Source organism: Pyxicephalus adspersus, chromosome 6, assembly GCF_032062135.1.
Source record: "Pyxicephalus adspersus chromosome 6, UCB_Pads_2.0, whole genome shotgun sequence".
NCBI classification, from domain to species: Eukaryota; Metazoa; Chordata; class Amphibia; order Anura; family Pyxicephalidae; genus Pyxicephalus; species Pyxicephalus adspersus.
This window is the reverse complement of record NC_092863.1, coordinates 19,626,981-19,643,997: the sequence shown is the minus strand read 5'-3', so window position 1 is coordinate 19,643,997 and position 17,017 is coordinate 19,626,981. Positions and strand designations below refer to the sequence as shown.

The following is a 17,017-nucleotide window of genomic DNA, read 5'->3' as shown; positions in this document are numbered from 1 at the left end:
AACACACCTTAATATTGCATAGTTATTTGCAGAAGCCTCAACTCCTGGGAAACTCAAATCAGGAAACTGAGGATATTAAGGAACCCTTTGACATTTAGGACAATGGATTTTAGATTTATGGATCCTGGTAGCCTGGATGTGATTTGCTGAAACATGCTTATCGTATTATAGCGAAAGCGAACATATTTCTGTAAAGCAATACATAAAGCGAAAAAGACATTAAAGTTCTCAGATGTCCTTTATTTTAGTCTAATTCATCTATCACAATAAAAGTAACCAGACACATTTTGTGTATTATTTAATTGTGATATGCTTCAGTGAAGGTGTGTCGGTGGTGTGTCCTTTACTTACACACTTTGTACTATTAGATATTCTTCTTTGCCATCCCAGACATTTGGAGGTATGCTTATGGGAGTGTTTCAAGTGCACAAAGGGGCTTGGTGTGTGACTTTTGAAGAATTGATGTATTAAAGTAAAGAGAATAGACCACAACTCCTGTCCTCACCCTTCCACTTTATCCTAACATCTCTGCTTTTGCTATATAAATTAGTATATAAATAGCTAATATATAACTGTTTGTAAATAAACTAAACACTTAAGATCAAGTTGACCTTTAGTAAATCAAAGTGCCCACAACAAAGCACATCATGGTAGGCAGTACCTAATTGTATCCCATCATAGTTTCCTATCAGGGTTTGTATTAGGTACCTAAAGCAGTTCTATTCGAAAAAGTTTAAAATGTATTTTCAATAAAATTACGTGGGGACTAACATAAAATTTTACAAATGATTCTAAAGCACCTATCATCCATCTGTTTTTGATTTACTGACATTCTTAATGATGTAGGTGCTTGCAGCAGATGAAGCAAAAGGCACATCTTAGTATTAAGGCCATTGGCAACACGTGAGTAACAGCAGAGAGCTTGCATATTGGGGAAAAAAAGGGAATGCCCTATACTCATGTATTATATTGTCTGTTCATTTTGTATTGGGTTTTGTAAAATACTTGTAATCTTAAAGCAATATCTAGACGTTACACTGACTCCCATATATGCTAACTCTTGTGTAAACTCTCTTGACATTCACTAAACTATAGGGCATGACTTATTGAAGCTCCGGAAGGCTGGAAAGGATACATTTCCATCAGTAAACCAGGGTGATCCAACAAACATGAAATGGATCTGATCCAGGATTCAAAACATTTGTTGGAAGAATGGAAGAATTCACTGATGAAAGTGTATCTTCCCTAGCCTTGGAGAGCTTTAATAAATCAGACCCATAGTGTATACTATACAGGTTAAGCTATAGTGTATAGAGGGGAAAATACAGAAAACACAACTTCTTCTTTAGGGTCATTCTTATCTGGACCTAAATATGTTTTAGAAGGTCAGATTGGCTGTTTGCATCAGATATGTTTTTTTCTTGAACAAGTTATTCAAAATACATCTGGAAACATTATAAAATTTGCCTGAAGAATATCATATGCAATTCAGGGTTGAGCTGCAGGTCAAAGCAATTCTGAATGATCTTAGAAGTGTTACCAAAAGCAAGCTTCATTTGCCATTAACACAGGTGCATAGGATAAAGGTTTACAAGCACACAAAAAAGTTACGTATGCTTTGTGCAGTTTGTGAAGCTGTAAGAAAGAGACAAGGCTGATCACATAACATCCCCTGCCAGTATCTCTTCCGCTGAGCACTCATTATTAGTCCAGGACTCCTCTTCTTTGGGGCTCTCTCTGCTCATTGCTGCCTGTAATATAGTCGAACAGCACAAACCCAAATGCGGGTTCTGTAATAGTCTGCAATGAAAATAAGATTTTTATGGGTTCATACATCGCTGTTACTGTAATGATTAATATTCTTTAATAAATCTTCTGATCTTCAGACATTCTGTAATTACTTTTTAAAAAGATTTATTGCAATGCTGAGTACTGAAGCTAAGTGTGAAAATCCAAGCTTTATTTCTGTCTGTATTACTTTTTCAGGATTTTTTTCCCCATTTCTAGTCTAGGTGGGGAGAAGTTAGTGGGACAAAAATATGATGGGAAATTTTCCCAAAAAGTAAGCAAGAAATGCTTTTCTAGAAGCAGACTGGGTAAAAGTTAGAACCTATATCAGGTTAATTCCTTGTGCCTAGGTGATCTTTATTTCTTGGCCTTGTTTCTCATTTGAGCTTCACTGCTGATGACAAAATTTTGTCATTTTGTTATTTTTTTTGCAGTTTCTTGGGGTTTTCCACCCAAGTTCTTTGGCTTCCATAGTCAATTACCCTATTGTGCAAAAATAAAATAGGCTTCTTTGTGGTGATCCCTGTTCCGGAGGTATTGGGGGCCAGCACATTACTTATTTGGTTTACCTTTCAAATGTCCCTGGGCCTTCATCTCACCCTTTACTTGGGGGCATGTTAAAGAGAATTCTCGCCTGGCTTTTCAAATAGGTTGGAAGGAGATTAAACCAAAAGAAACCCATTACTGCAAGGTTTGATTTTTTGCACCTGAACAGCCATTTCTTAAGGCAGATAAAAATTGATTTGAATCAGGCAAACCAGTAGAGACGCCTTAGCACAAATCAGATTCATCTTCTAATTTGTGACAATATATATAATATGGTTTAAGGTTTATGTAAATACACACGAAAACAGAAATAAAAAAGAAAACGTCCATTAGTCTTGCTGCATTAGCTAATCTACTTAATTGATATTGGTAATTGTCCATCATAGTCACTACATTATTATTTTATACTATACTCTAGGCAAAGGACTATTTACACATAGACACATCAACACGTTTTTCTTTATTACCTTGAAATTGAGCCTCTGAATTACTTGTTGGGATTCACACTCCAAAATAACTCTGGAGAACAAGAAAACAACTTTCAAACATATAGGCCACACAAAGTAAACATATCAGAGGTAGTAGCAAATATAAACCTTTCATAAAGATGGCTGCAAAATTTGCTTTTTTAAGCCAGTGTTTTCCAGTCTGTGTTCCTTTTTTGATTTCCCCTAAATGATCATCATCAAGCTCAAGTAACCCCCCCAAAAAATATTTTAAAGTTTAAAGCTTGTTTGTGTTCATCCATACCTAAAGATGTTCTTCAATATCGATTTACAGATAAGTTAAAACAAAATATTAAGAACCTATTATATGTTTCCACATATTTGTAAGGTGGTACAGGACAATGAGTAATTACAGTTATTCAACAATATACAGATAAAATAAGTCGGTATTCACACAAAGTTTTTGGAAAAGACTTTTGATAATTTTTGTTTTCTATGTTCCTAAAATAAAAAACTAAAACAAACATAAAACTAAAAAAAAGACATAAAAAAAGTTTTTATAAATCAACTCCTGAAGAGTCTAAACAGGTTTGGAGGCCGGCACCATGTGAACTTGCTCAGGTGGAAGAGTGAACCACAACCCAGACAGGGAGACATTCGCTTGAAACCTCATTATTACAGCCCAACTGTTGTTTACCAAAGCCTATTTATTTTGCACTAAATTTTATCTATGTATACCCATGTGATTTACAGAACATTAAATTATGGCATCTCAGCCTTTAAAGGTAAGCTGTAATAGGTTTAAGTAAATAAGTTAAATTTATCAATTAGATTCTTGAATTCAAATTTATATGTTTTAAAACAGATTTAGTTTTATTACAGCTTTATTCACTTATTATATAGATGCATTGCTTTACAAATAAACATTTAATTCATAACAAAGGCATCCAAAAGCACTATGGATTATCTAAAGCGGCATACACACTTGGAATCTTCCACGATCCTTTTCAATGACTAAGCACTGCACGATGCATGAAGGTGTGCTGTACATACAGCACTGTTCTGCGCTATGGAGAGGGGAGGGGAAGAGCGACGAAGCACCCCGCTGCACGTTCCCCACTTCACTTTTATTACGACCGTTCGTCGTTCGTCCTTCATCGACGGTGGATCTCCCAACACGGTCATTAGGCCAATGAACGACGCGCGCTGTACACACTTCAGATTCCCGTCCGATATCAGCCCTTAACCCATTATCGGGCAAGAACCATAGGAAGTGTGTACATAGCTTACAACTTAGTGCAACAGAGAAGCTTGCTTTGTAGCTCTATTTATTTGAAGAAAACCTCACACTTAGCCCTCTGATAAGCAGTCACAGCTCTGATAACTCCTTGGAATTCTGTAAAAAACAAGCTTTTTGCAGCATAGCTGAACAGTAATCATGCTAATCAAAAGAACTTCTTCACCTGCTGACTGGAAGAAAAAAAAAATGATTATCCAATGTTTCATATTTACCTGATTTAAAAAAAAATCAATAGGATTTTTATCCTGACCACAATAAAAATATATACTGAATCATTAAAGTCTTTTAATCATTAAAATTTTAAATATAATCATTAAAATCTTTAAAATTCTGGCTATTGTTTGCCAAATTATTATTTCTCCTATACATGCTTTTTCTTGTTCTGCAATGCATATATTTCTGGCATTAGTTTCTGCAAGGCAGTCTTACAAAATGTCTGCATGCCTGCTGGAATATCCCCCAGCTATGTTTACAGGCGGTTCTGCCTGTGGAATGAGATACTAATTCTAGACATACAAAACAGTTCTTTACTAATTCATGAAGCCACTTACTAGAAGTGCTTTCACCAAATAAAGTTACCACTCATATATATATATATATATATATATATATATATATATATATATATTTCAGCCTAAATAGTCATATAAAGTAAAGGAAAACATTTCAAACACAAAACTTTTCCCTTTTAATGAGTGATTTTTTTTAAGATTGGCAAATATACTGTAAGCATCAAAATACTGGCAGTTTCTTATATATAACAAATATTATTATCTGTTAAAACAGGTTAATATACACAAAAAAATATGTTGATGAAAGCAAGATTACTGATTCTCCATCTGACACAGAGGTACCATCATTCCTCTGATACAGGGGCACCATTCCTTATGCCGACACCAGGTAACCATGTTGACCACAGAACCTGGGGTATCATTCTGATTTATTCACCCACTGTCTACAGGACCAAAAAAAGGAATATTGAAATTTTAAAAGATTTAAACCAAAAAAGTGGAAGGACACGAAGAAGTATTAGATCTTGTGTTAGAGTATACCAGCCAAAAAGGCCTGATTTTTTGCTTACTCCAGGCCCTAATTTATCTAAAATTGTCCTTGGGTGTTAGCAATTTCTTCTCTGTCCTCTATTGACTGCAGTGATGCTTAGATACACATGTGTATTCTCTAACCTCATAGAATTGTCAATGTGTAGCTATCCCTACAGTCTTGCCATAACACTTGGGCATCATTCTTCAGCCAAGCTCCACCAGCAGCAAAGGAAGTTAGGAATTGAAGCTCTGGATTAGAATATTAGGTCATTGGAAAGTTTTATTTCCACCCAGCTTTATCGTGCCTACAGCCAGCTACAGATTTTAATACTCCATTATGTCTCTCCTTTACCAAGTAAAATCTTGGTCCTAAAAGCTGCAAGAATTTTGTTTGTTTTAGAAATTCTCATCATTAAATGTAGGATGTTGCAACCCATGTAGCAGCTGCATTGTCTGGGGCACATCTTGCGTCACTTTAATTCTGCACCCCTGTTGTTTTTTGTGGATGTTTTACTCTATTTTATCTTGATATTACCATTTATTTATTTATTTATCGTATATAGTAATAGGCTGTATACCATATATATCGTAAAAAGTAATAGGCTGTAGTAATCAACCAAAATGTCTATCCACATGTTTATGTTGACAATAAATACAAAAGTCCACAATAAAGGCCTTGGGACCCGTTTCGATGCATTGATCCCTTGTTGGTTATATAAACTCAGCATTGTGATTCGGTCACAGGAGGCTGTGATGGCACTCTCTCATAGGGGGGGGGGTATGTATGGTGGTCTGCACTTACTAGTATGTCCTTGCTCTTCCAATATCTATTGAGCATGTATACTGTGTGGTGGAGAAGAGATACTGCACAAGAAAAGATCAGGAGAGAGGGTGTGTATTGGATCCAGAACTGATTTTTTTAGAAACTAGTTGAGATCCTCTTGGAGTTCATCTTTTTTATTCACTTCACTGTTACTGCATAAGAAGCCTCCTTTGCAGCAAAATTTTACATAGTTACATAGTTAGTTAGGTTGAGAAAAAAAAGTCCATCAAGTTCAACCACTAGGGAAATAAACATAACCCCGATTAAAAAACCCTTTGAGACATAGCTGATCCAGAGGAAGGCAAAAAACACTTGGTTGAATTTTGCTCCAACAAAGGAAAAAAGTTCCTTCCTCATCCCATGAGGCAGTTGGGTATTCTCTGGATCAACAGACTGTTGTCTTTACTTTAAAGCCTTAATACCCAGTTATATTCTGTTCCTCTAGAAAGCATCCAGCTTTTTCCTAAAGCAATCTATAGTAGTTGCTGAAACTACTTCCTGAGGGAGCCCATTCCACATTTTCACAGACCTTACAGTGAAGAATCCCTTCCTTATTCAGAAATTAAATATTTTTTCCTCCAGACGCAAAGAGTGCCCTCTTGTTCTTTGTAATGATCTCAAAGTGAATAATTGGGAAGAGTTCTCTATATGGACCATTTATATATTTATACAGGGTGATCATATCCCCCCTTATACGTCTCTTCTCAAAGGAAGAATAGATTCAGTTCAGCTAATCTCTCCTCATAGCTGAGTTCCTCCATTCCCTTTTAGTTGCCTAGTTTAGTTGCCCCTCTCTGCACTCTCTCCAATTTCACAATGTCCTTTTTGTGAACTGGTGCCCAAAACTGGACTGCTAGCTTTAGATATTGCAGCTTGGCATTGCATGCTATTATTAAGTCTATCATCTACCAAAACCCCCAGATCCTTTTCCATTTCTGACTCCCCCAAATATATTCCCTCTAGACAGTATGAAGCATGCATGCTTTTAGACCCTAAGTGCATAACTTTACATTTATCAATAGGAAATGTCAGTTGCCAGATAGCTGCCCAATTAAACAATACATCCTGCTTGTAGATTATAGACATAATGGTGTCATCTACAAACACAGAAATTTAACTTTTACCCCAAACCCCAAACTCTATATTATATAAATATTTGATTTTCAACACTCAGTTGTGTACATGGTGGTTTATGTTGCTCAGTCCTGATCCGCTCCACATTATATTCTGTACATTGTTCTGCATTCTGTGCATTGTTCTGCATTCTGCTTTATATATTCCATATTGTTTGGCTGCATACTCCACTTCACTACTTCATACTCCTGTTGTGCTATCCATACTTCACAAAACCCCTCGCAATTCATTTTGCAGTAGACTATACAATTAGCACTTTTCAGCTGTTATCATTATACACAGTATATGAACGGTGGCTCAGTGGTAGCCCTCTGGCCTTTGCAGCGCTGGGTCCCAGGTTGGACCCAGGACAATATCTGCATGGAGTTTGCAGGTTCTCCTCATGTTCATGTGGGTTTCCTCTCACATTCCAGAACCATGCAGTTAGAATAAATGGCTTCCCTCCAAAATTGACCTTAGACTGTATTAAAGACATATAAGATTGTGAGCCCCTTTGAGGGACAGCTAGTGACATGACTATGGACTTCGTAAAGCGCTGTGTAATATGTTGGCGCTATATAAATACTGTGTAATAATAACACTGTAAAAATAATTATACATTATATACTCCACACTGTTTGAAGGTATACCTTATATATTAATATTATACTTTGCACATTTTTATTCTTCACATATCTAGCTGTATTCAAAGTGCTGTGAATTTTTTATAGCTTTCTAATCTATATCATAATTAGTACTTTATGTTAAAACTTACCTGCATATTTTTTTAATAAATAACCATACTTAACAAGTATTTAGGAACATAATGGACTGCTCTGGAAAATATTTTACCACAGTTACAGGGTACTGGTAATTATTGTCCAAAAAGTTAACGGATACTTGGGAGTTAGTTAACTCATATCAGCAACTGGTATCAGGCAAAGGCATATGCCTTTAGAAAAACAAATAGTACAATATTGTTGTATTAAAGTTGACCGAAACAGTCTACTATACAATGCAAAATTCAACAAATGCAAACAAAAAATGTCCTGTTCCTTTTCCTCACAGAACCAAGCCCCCCTCCATTTGTATCTAATACACTCCCCCTCCCAGACACTGCAGCTCACAGTGGGAGGGTCTCAGCAACAGAGGCAGTGCTATCAATCCAGAGAGCGTAAGGCTAAGTACACACATGCAATAATAGTTGTTGGAAGGGATCTTTCACGATCTTTTCCAACCACAAAAAACTGCATGATGCATACATACAACACCATTCTGTTCTATGGAGAGGAGAAGGGGAGTATGACGAAGTGGCACCCTGCTGCTCTCTCCCCTTTCATTAGATCGTTTGTCGTCCATCGTCCGTGGATCCTCCAGGACGGTCATTCGGACGATGGGCGACAAGCACTGTACACAAGCAAGATTTTAGTCCGATATCGGCCGATTATTGGATGAGAACCATTACGTGTGTGTATGTAGCCTTAGACAGGACTAGGTTTCACTAAATTTACCTTAAATGTAATTTTATCTCCTACTGATTTCTCAAAGACTACCTCTAAATTTAACAGAAGTAAATGATCATAACACCTTACCCCTGATCTATTATTTCATCCAGTATCAAAAATGCTGTGTCCAAGTTTTCCAGTACAGAGCTTCTGTCCACATTTTTCCTATAATAAAATAACAGAGACATACTTACATACATTATATCTGTTATGATTTTATATTTTAACATTTTTTACTATGAGATCTCTCTTTGCCCTGTATGAGATATCTATTTGTTATCACAGTAATGCAGTGCTCACATGAATTGTGCATGCCTTTGGGGGTGTATCTATTTACATATAATAGGCGCTCAACCATATATATATATATATATATATATATATATATATATATATATACATTGTTTTAAACTGAGCAGACTTTAGTTGTAATGAATAACGTTAGAAAATGTAAGCAATTAATACTATTAAAATATGATAGGAAGATTACATTTCAGACTGTTAGGTTCCACTCACCTCAGCATATGACAAAGGCTCTCACATATACATGTCAGTGCAGACAAAAGCAGGAGCTGTAGGTAGACACAGCAGTTTTACTTTGGTTAAAAAAAGCAAAAAAAAAAAAAACAACACTAAAAAACAACTAAAACAAACCACAATTCCATGACAACTTTTAACGGAGATAACTTAACTTTAAAGGAGATAACTTTTAAAAGATATTTAAGTGAGAATTCTATCCTATATTATGTTGTTTTTAAAGTATATCATCTTTCCTATCTAGCAGCTTTCCAAGTTCATAGAAAGTAGAGAGGGGCAAATTTGAATATAAACTTCACACACCTAGGATGTACACCTCTTACTGTGCTTTATATGCTATAGCATATGTGTTGTACATTGCTTTAATGGTTCTACTCTACAACATAAATAATACTGTACATTAAATACTGAACAGTTATCAGCTGTATACATTGAGGACTGCTTTAGAAAACATTATGGTGCAATTGGAGGGTACTAGTGATAATGTTTTAAAAAGTTTATGCACACTAGGTATTAGATAACCTTTAAAAAGAGGTAAATAACTTATGTACACTATATCCTAATAGACAAATCTCTGGGACCATCATCTGTGGTGTCTGCTAGTAAAGCCATTGAACACAAACAAAAGGGAGAGAGGTTGGCGTGATCTAAAGCATGATAAGTTTAAACCCTAAAGCTTTAATCCTCAGGAAAGATCATTGTTGCTGTTTTCAACAGAGACGTTTTCCACATTATTTTGATAAAGAGAGGCCCGTAGCCGTAAGAATTAGGCGCAGGGTCACATGACCGGGTGCTAGGCCTAGCCCAGAGCTTTTAAGGGGTTAAGAAAAAGGTAGTGTTGCTAGAGGGGGCTGGGCTAGTATACAACGTGGGGTAGGAGGAGATTATTGGAAGTAGGCGGTAGTTATGACAATGGTGTTTATAAAGGATGGGCTAGAAGGTCCGAGCTACCCTGGTCATGTCTCTAGAGATGACAGTAGCTAAATCAACAATTTAGTGAATCATGAATAAGAAAAAAATGGCTGTCCTGCATATAGTTCATGCAAACACTAAAACACTTGCCACCCGTGTTGATGTAATGCTTCTATAAGAAAGCACTGTGACTGTTTGAGAAAATAGTCTGAATAGTTTCAATTATTAAGTCATCTTTAATATTCAAAACAAGTAGGACCCAGTCTAGTCACAATTGAAAACTGAAAGAAGTTTTGGAGCAAATTTGGGACAGACTTATTAGGATCAGATATGGTTCTTTGCTGCCATGGACCCCAGATCTCTGAAGTTCTTCCGGCTGAAGGTATGACAAACAAAAAGACAAACTTTAGTGTAATCTATAGTAGGGATCATTGTCCCGCTGGAGTGAAATGTGAGGCTGTCAATGCCTGCAGAATCAAGAACAAATTCCACTTCAGACAAACTGTTAGGAAATGCCTATATGGCCAGCGTTTCCATGCAGTATTCCACACAGCCTATTGTCGAGTAATGTCACTTGAAGCTTAGAGAACTAAGAAAAAATAGCCCCTGCTTCCCTTTAGCTGTGCAACCTGAAATACGTAATTGGCATCCCCTGCACACACTCTGAGGCTGTGCACAGGTGATGGAGACTCCAGAGGCAGATTGGTTCCTGACTCAATCCTGGGCTGTCATTGGCTGCTAGGCCATTATGGCCTTTCTGCTCATAGTACCCAGCACCTGTTGTAGCATTTAGCTGGGCTTATCTGTGCTGGAGAATTTCTCATCCTATTTACTGTAGCTAACCTTGCCTGTTTGGTGTAGCCTACTTTTTAGGAAAGTCTTCAGATAAGGATAGAGAATGCCTGGAATAGGAATAGGTCTTCCTTTTTAAGGTCTTAATAATTATTTTTGGATAGGTGAAGGGGAAGCTTCATGCAACTCTTTTGCACTGGAGACAGATTTAACTATAGAGTATTAAGCTATCAGTGCACCAGGGGGCTCCAAGAAGAACATAGAGCTTGCTGCAAAAAATATGCAGCTTAGATAAAGACCTGCAGGCATCAAAGAGTTTATCAGCCTATTAAGGACACATACAACAAAATTAGAAACCAGTGAAGTGCCTGCTTTTTGGAGTTGACGGCGTTCAAATAGTTTCCGATCCGCATTTATGTGTTGGACATATAGGTAAAATAGCAAAAGTTGACCAATAACATAAAACAGTAGAGCCCTTAAAAAGGGAAAAATACAAAAAAGGTCCACATTTGCACCTAAACTGGTAGTATAGTACAAGGAAAAGATTAATACAAGCCAAGTGACCTTTGCAGAAGTACTGAGATGGTTGGGCGGTTCTCCTACTTTACTGCAAGTGGAACCGCTGTTGGAGCGATCAGACTGCTGGTTTTACACCTTTCAGAATGTCATTTGATCGTGTCATAATATTGTTTTTTTGAAGGCTTTCTGGTCAGTAATCCCTACCTGAGGACCTGCAGTAGAAGCATCTCCCTACTTTACTATTGTTTATTATGCGCACTTTCTCAACCTGAACTGTTTTTTTAAAATCTTTTCTCCACCAGAGAATCACCAATTATCGCAGGAGCTCTGATATAGGAAGCAAAGCCCTTCTCTTTTCTTCAAACAAGACACAGTGTTGAACAAGGCATGCTGTAAATGGGGATGATCATCTGCATGGAATCTTGAGGCAAAGCAAGAGACTTAAGTTTTAGTCTCCACTTGCCTTTTTGGGGGAAAACTTCTAAAGTACAGTTCCTCCACATACCCTCTGTACATGGGTATGAAAAAATCTTTAATTAATACAGCAATATTGTACCATTAAAAAAATATTGCGTATGTTGCATTTTAGTGCAATGACCAGCATTTGGGGAAAAAAAAAATGCACAGGAGTTTTACAGTTTTCATATTCATCTAAGACTTGGGGCTTTATAAACATGTAGCAGTGCCCTTTCATTGTAATTTGCTTTATTGTGTATGAGGGGTGCTCTGTGTTCATCTTGAATGGGCTTGGAAGCACATCTCAATGCAGAAACACATCTCAAACACAACAGGGAACAAATTTCTATATGCAATGGGGATTTTAAATAGAGGGTATAGCTTTTACCATGGCCTTTTTAGGATCAACAAGAAAAAAATATCTTGGTAGAAATAATATAAGTAAATGTGGGCAGACATCTTTTCTCTATTACATACATTGTCTTTTCCATAGCAGGTATAACTGATGAAAGAGAATGTCTCTTTTAAGAGTGTAGAGATGATAATATAGCTCTAGATCCTGATGTCTGAACCACCATTAACTGTTAAATAAAAATCTTTCCTCATATTAACCACAAGTAGAGATGTTCCACCTCAAAAAGCCATTATCAAAACTTACTTCATTCTCCTCAGGTCCCCCAATAATGTAACACATAATATCAGATAAATGCTGACACAGTACTGTAACTCCATCCACAAGTATCACTTCATCTAAAGGAATACAGAGCGAAATGTGTATTAGGAAAAATGAATACATATATAGTCATGTGGGAAATAAATATATATTTTTTTAGAGATGGTTAGTTTAAAAATACCTTGTATTAGAAGGGTAATAGGAGCAAAGAGACAGAAGCCATGAGGTGAGGAACAGCCTTTCAGTTTTACTAACACAGCAAAGAATAGGCAGATGTCTCACTTATATATAATATGACATAATACAACAATATACATTTGGTGCATACAGTGAAAAGCTTGTTTCTTTCCCCTATGTAGTACATACATAGTACTAAGTACATACGTACCCAGATTTTTCACCTTAGAAAAAGTGTATGCAAAACATGTAGGTCTGACTTTAGAAGTGTTCATTATCAACCTGTAGCAAACTGTAACATAGACCTATAGTTGCTCAGTCACAATATTTGATTTTTTAAAAATGTGAGCATTCTAGAGTGAACCAGTACTCAATTTTAAAGGTAAATGGCCTTCGAAAGAGAGGACTCAATGAGATGCCTTCCATTAGCTTTATTTATCACACAAGCGTGTACTCTGATTAAGTTTCACGGTATTACTGGGGCGTGACTTCATGGCTAAGCTCTAACAGCTATTCAATTTTGAAGGCAACAGGACGCTATCCTATTGGCACATGACCAAGCTGGGTTAAGAGTCCAAGCAACCCAATGTCCAGGATGACATCTTACTCATTATACAATCTGAAGATTATACTCTGTTGCCAACTACTTTTAAACATATGAATTTTAAATGTTTGATTTTACTTATGCTTTGTTGCTGATTAATGGTAATATCATACCCCTGAAATCTCAGCTTTAAGGTTTCCTTCCAATTCACATATATTTTGTTGTTAATTTAAAGCTGATATCCTGGGGAAAAAACTGCCTATGCATTGCTCAACCTAAGTGTTAAATGTTCGTTTATACCTAAGGTACCATTAAAATGCACTGTAGATTACCTTATCTCTCACTCTTACCAGTTTCCTCCTCTTGTGCAAAGGGTTCCTCAAAGCCTCTTTGTCACTCCATCTATTGGTTACATACCTAGGATATCATCATGTAAAATATAGAACCAGCAATAATACCTTGTGAGCGCTAAAAAATAGAGCATCAGTGGGGACAGGAGAGTGCCAGCGGACAAGGTCTCACTAAAACTTGGCTTTCCTCCTCTGACGTTACCTCTGCTGCTGCACTCTCCTATGGAGGCTTGCACTGCACACATACCTTTAGACCTGGCAACAGAGTAAGGGGTGGTGTGGGTCTCATTCTCTTTCACAACTGTACATACAGAGTCCTTCCTACCCCGCTCTCTCTCATTTTCACCTCTTTTGAAGTCCATTCCGTCCATCTTTTCCTCCCCCTATCCCTCATTGTCATTGTTGTCTATCCCCACCCCCTTACCGGCCCAGTCTTACAATTTTTGGATAACTTTGCCTCTTGGCTCCCACATATTTTTTCCAATGACCTGTCAACCAGCTTCCTCTGTGACTTTATTAATGCAGTGGATGACCCAACAATCCTTTCTCAGCCAAACTGCACTCTCTATTACCTCCTCCTTTGGACTCACACAGAACATAAACAGCTTTAGACCTGACTTTTTCCAAACTCTGCAACCTCACCCACCTTGACAACTGGCCATTTTCTCTTTCTGACCACAACCTAATCACCTTCAACCTATCTAATGCCCCCCTTTGCCACATCCCAGATCTGGTCAATGGCAGAGAAATATCTGTAACCTTGACCACAACATATTCTGAAACTGCCTTACCTTCAGTTCAACCACACTCTTTCTCTGGCTCTGGATAAAGTTATCCCTGCCACCTTCCACTACCCCCGTCCTGCTAACCCCGACCCTGGGACAACAATCACACCAAACATCTACAAAAGACTGTTCGTGCAGCTGAGCGCAGGTGGAGGAAATCTGGCCTCAGCGCTGACTTCATGGACTACAAAGTCAGACTACAACACTTTAACACTGAACTCACTGTCGCCAAGGAAAATTATTTCTCTGCTGTCGTTTCCTCTCAAACATCCAACCCACGCAGTCTCCTCTCAACAATTTACTCGCTGATAAAACCCCACACCTGTTCCCCCCACAACTACCTCCTCACTTGGTAGTCTCATATCCTCCTTTAGTTTACAGTACCATCTGTATGCTGATGACACTAAAATCTGTCCACCCCTGACTTGTCTCCCTCAGTTCTGGATAAGGTTTCATGCTGCCTGTCAGCCCTATAGTCATGGATGTCTGACAGATTTCTGAATCATTTTCCTGGCATCACCTTCAATTCTGCCCTCACATTTACCCCCCATATTCAGAACATTTCTAGGTCCTGTCACTTTCACCTGCGCAACATCTCCAAAATCCGCCCCCACCTGTTCCAAGATACCATCCAACTCCTTGTACACGCTCTTATCATCTCTAGTCTGGACTACTGTAACATCCTCCACTCATGTATTCCACTAACACGACTCTCTCCTCTACAATTTATTATGAAAGCAGCAGCCAGACTTATCCATTCTTCCCACCACTCCTTTTCTGCTGCCTCTCTTTGTAGTTCTTTTCATTGCTTCCATTTCCAAATTCAAGCTCATGTGCTTTGCCTTCAAAGCAGTTCTTTTCCCACTTACCTTTCTGACCTGGTAGAAAAATACTCCTCTGGTCACTCTCTTTGTTCCTCCAATGACCTTCTAATGACTTCCTCACTCATAACCTTGTCACATGCACAGCTCCAAGACTTTTCTAGAGCTGCCCTGACTCCCTGGACTCTTCCTCATCCTATTCGGCTTGCTACTACTTTCTGCTCATTTAAAAGGCACTCAAAACCCATCTCTTCAAACTTGCGTACCTATTTTCTTCTGTCTCCTAAACCCTCACTACTTCCCACCACTACATATATCCCCTCCTAATGTATGATACTTTCCCCACCCCCTAGATTGTAAGCTCTTCTGGGCGGGGTCCTCTCCTCCCCCTGTGTCTGTCATTTGCAACCTCTATTTATCATACAGTGCTGCGTAAAAATGTTGGCGCTATATAAATCCTGTTTATTATTAACAATAATATTAATAATACCAATAAATAATAATAATAACAAAGAAGCTTCACAGACCAGTTGCACAAGAGGTGGGAGCTGGCAATTAAGAGGAGCTATTTACATAGTCTACATACATTGTACATAGTACAATCTCAAACCAGATAAGTGGAATTTAGTACTTTTTTTCTTTATACATAGAAGGGAAAGGGAGCAGTCAGCTGTACTAAAATTCATAAATAAATCTGTCTGGAAACACAATAAACAATCAATATAAGCAGGAATAGTTTTCTGTACCTCCAACTGCATAACATAGCCTTCTTAAATATATTGTTGTTGTTTTTTTTTTTTTTTTTTTATATAAAATGTGTTTTACAAAATGTGGATACTGATCTTCCAGCCACTTCCTGTCATGTGTTTCAGGCTGCATATCAGTGCAGTAAACTAGCTTCCTAATAGTGACAACATTTGACCATGTTGAAACATTGTATACTAGGTTATCCCATTCCTTATCACAGTCACAACCAGAAGCAAATTACAGAGTGACATCTGAGAGACATTTGTCAGTCCATAAAAGAAAGTTCCTAAACAAGGGCCTTTTTAAATACTTTATTAGATTTCAGTGAATGGATTAAGGTTTACTTTAAGTGTTGTAAAAAACTTTTTTTTCTGTATTGCATAGGTAAACTCTGTTTATTATGCTGATATGACTTTCTGTAGGTCAAGAGGATATCTATATTCTAGCTTTTAGGACATCCACATTGACACACAATGGCAGTCTCTTACTTTCAGTTCTTTGCGTCTTATGGGATATCTTTCTTTCAAATTCTCTCTGTTCCATGGGAGTGGGGAATGTGTTGTCATAATACTGAAGGAGAAATAAAGGACATTTTGAAAGATAATTAATTAAAATGCAATTCATGCATGGAATAACAAAGAAGGATGATTAGTGAAAGGGGTTGAGGGTCAAGAGAAAATTAGAAATGGTAGCTGCCACCCAAATATTTTTTATTACACATAGATTCTTCCATTGCATCATGTTTTTAAATTTTTCTCTACAGTTTTCTAGAAAGGGAACACATAAAATCTTACATAAACCTTTATGGCTACTGTGTTGTATTCTTTTGCACAATAGTTATGACATTTTAAACATAATCAAATGCCTGCTTAACTGAAAGTCACTCAATTTTGGTTGTTTTAAGGACACAAGCAGCCTACCCTTCAATATAATGCTATTAATTTTCCCAGCATCCAGAATGTAAAGTAATCAAAAAGACCTATGCATGAACCCACCTACTATTCTGAAATGAGGACTAATCCCCTTTTCCTTTTTTAGGATGTGATAGAATAAGACATATACATTTTGACTCTTTAGTCCCTACTCACAGTAACGTTCACTGCTACAGTTTCTCATTGTATCAGCTATAAAATTATTTTT

The 17,017-nt window shown here is 37.3% G+C and overlaps 1 protein-coding gene across 4 annotated transcripts in view; it reads right to left on the bottom strand.

Moving 5' to 3' along the window:
• Nucleotides 1–225: 225 nt before the first annotated feature.
• COPZ2 (COPI coat complex subunit zeta 2) overlaps nt 226–17,017 on the bottom strand; it is a 30,628-nt gene continuing 13,836 nt past the window's right edge. For all 4 annotated transcript variants that reach the window (XM_072414873.1, XM_072414872.1, XM_072414875.1 and 1 more), the window contains 6 exons: nt 16,366–16,447; nt 12,439–12,530; nt 9,081–9,136; nt 8,652–8,729; nt 2,802–2,853; nt 226–1,800 (listed from right to left, as the gene is read on the bottom strand). In XM_072414873.1, coding sequence (XP_072270974.1) covers nt 1,705–1,800; nt 2,802–2,853; nt 8,652–8,729; nt 9,081–9,136; nt 12,439–12,530; nt 16,366–16,447 — 456 coding nt within the window. In that variant the 3' untranslated portion in view covers nt 226–1,704. The remainder of the gene's footprint in view (nt 1,801–2,801; nt 2,854–8,651; nt 8,730–9,080; nt 9,137–12,438; nt 12,531–16,365; nt 16,448–17,017) is intronic.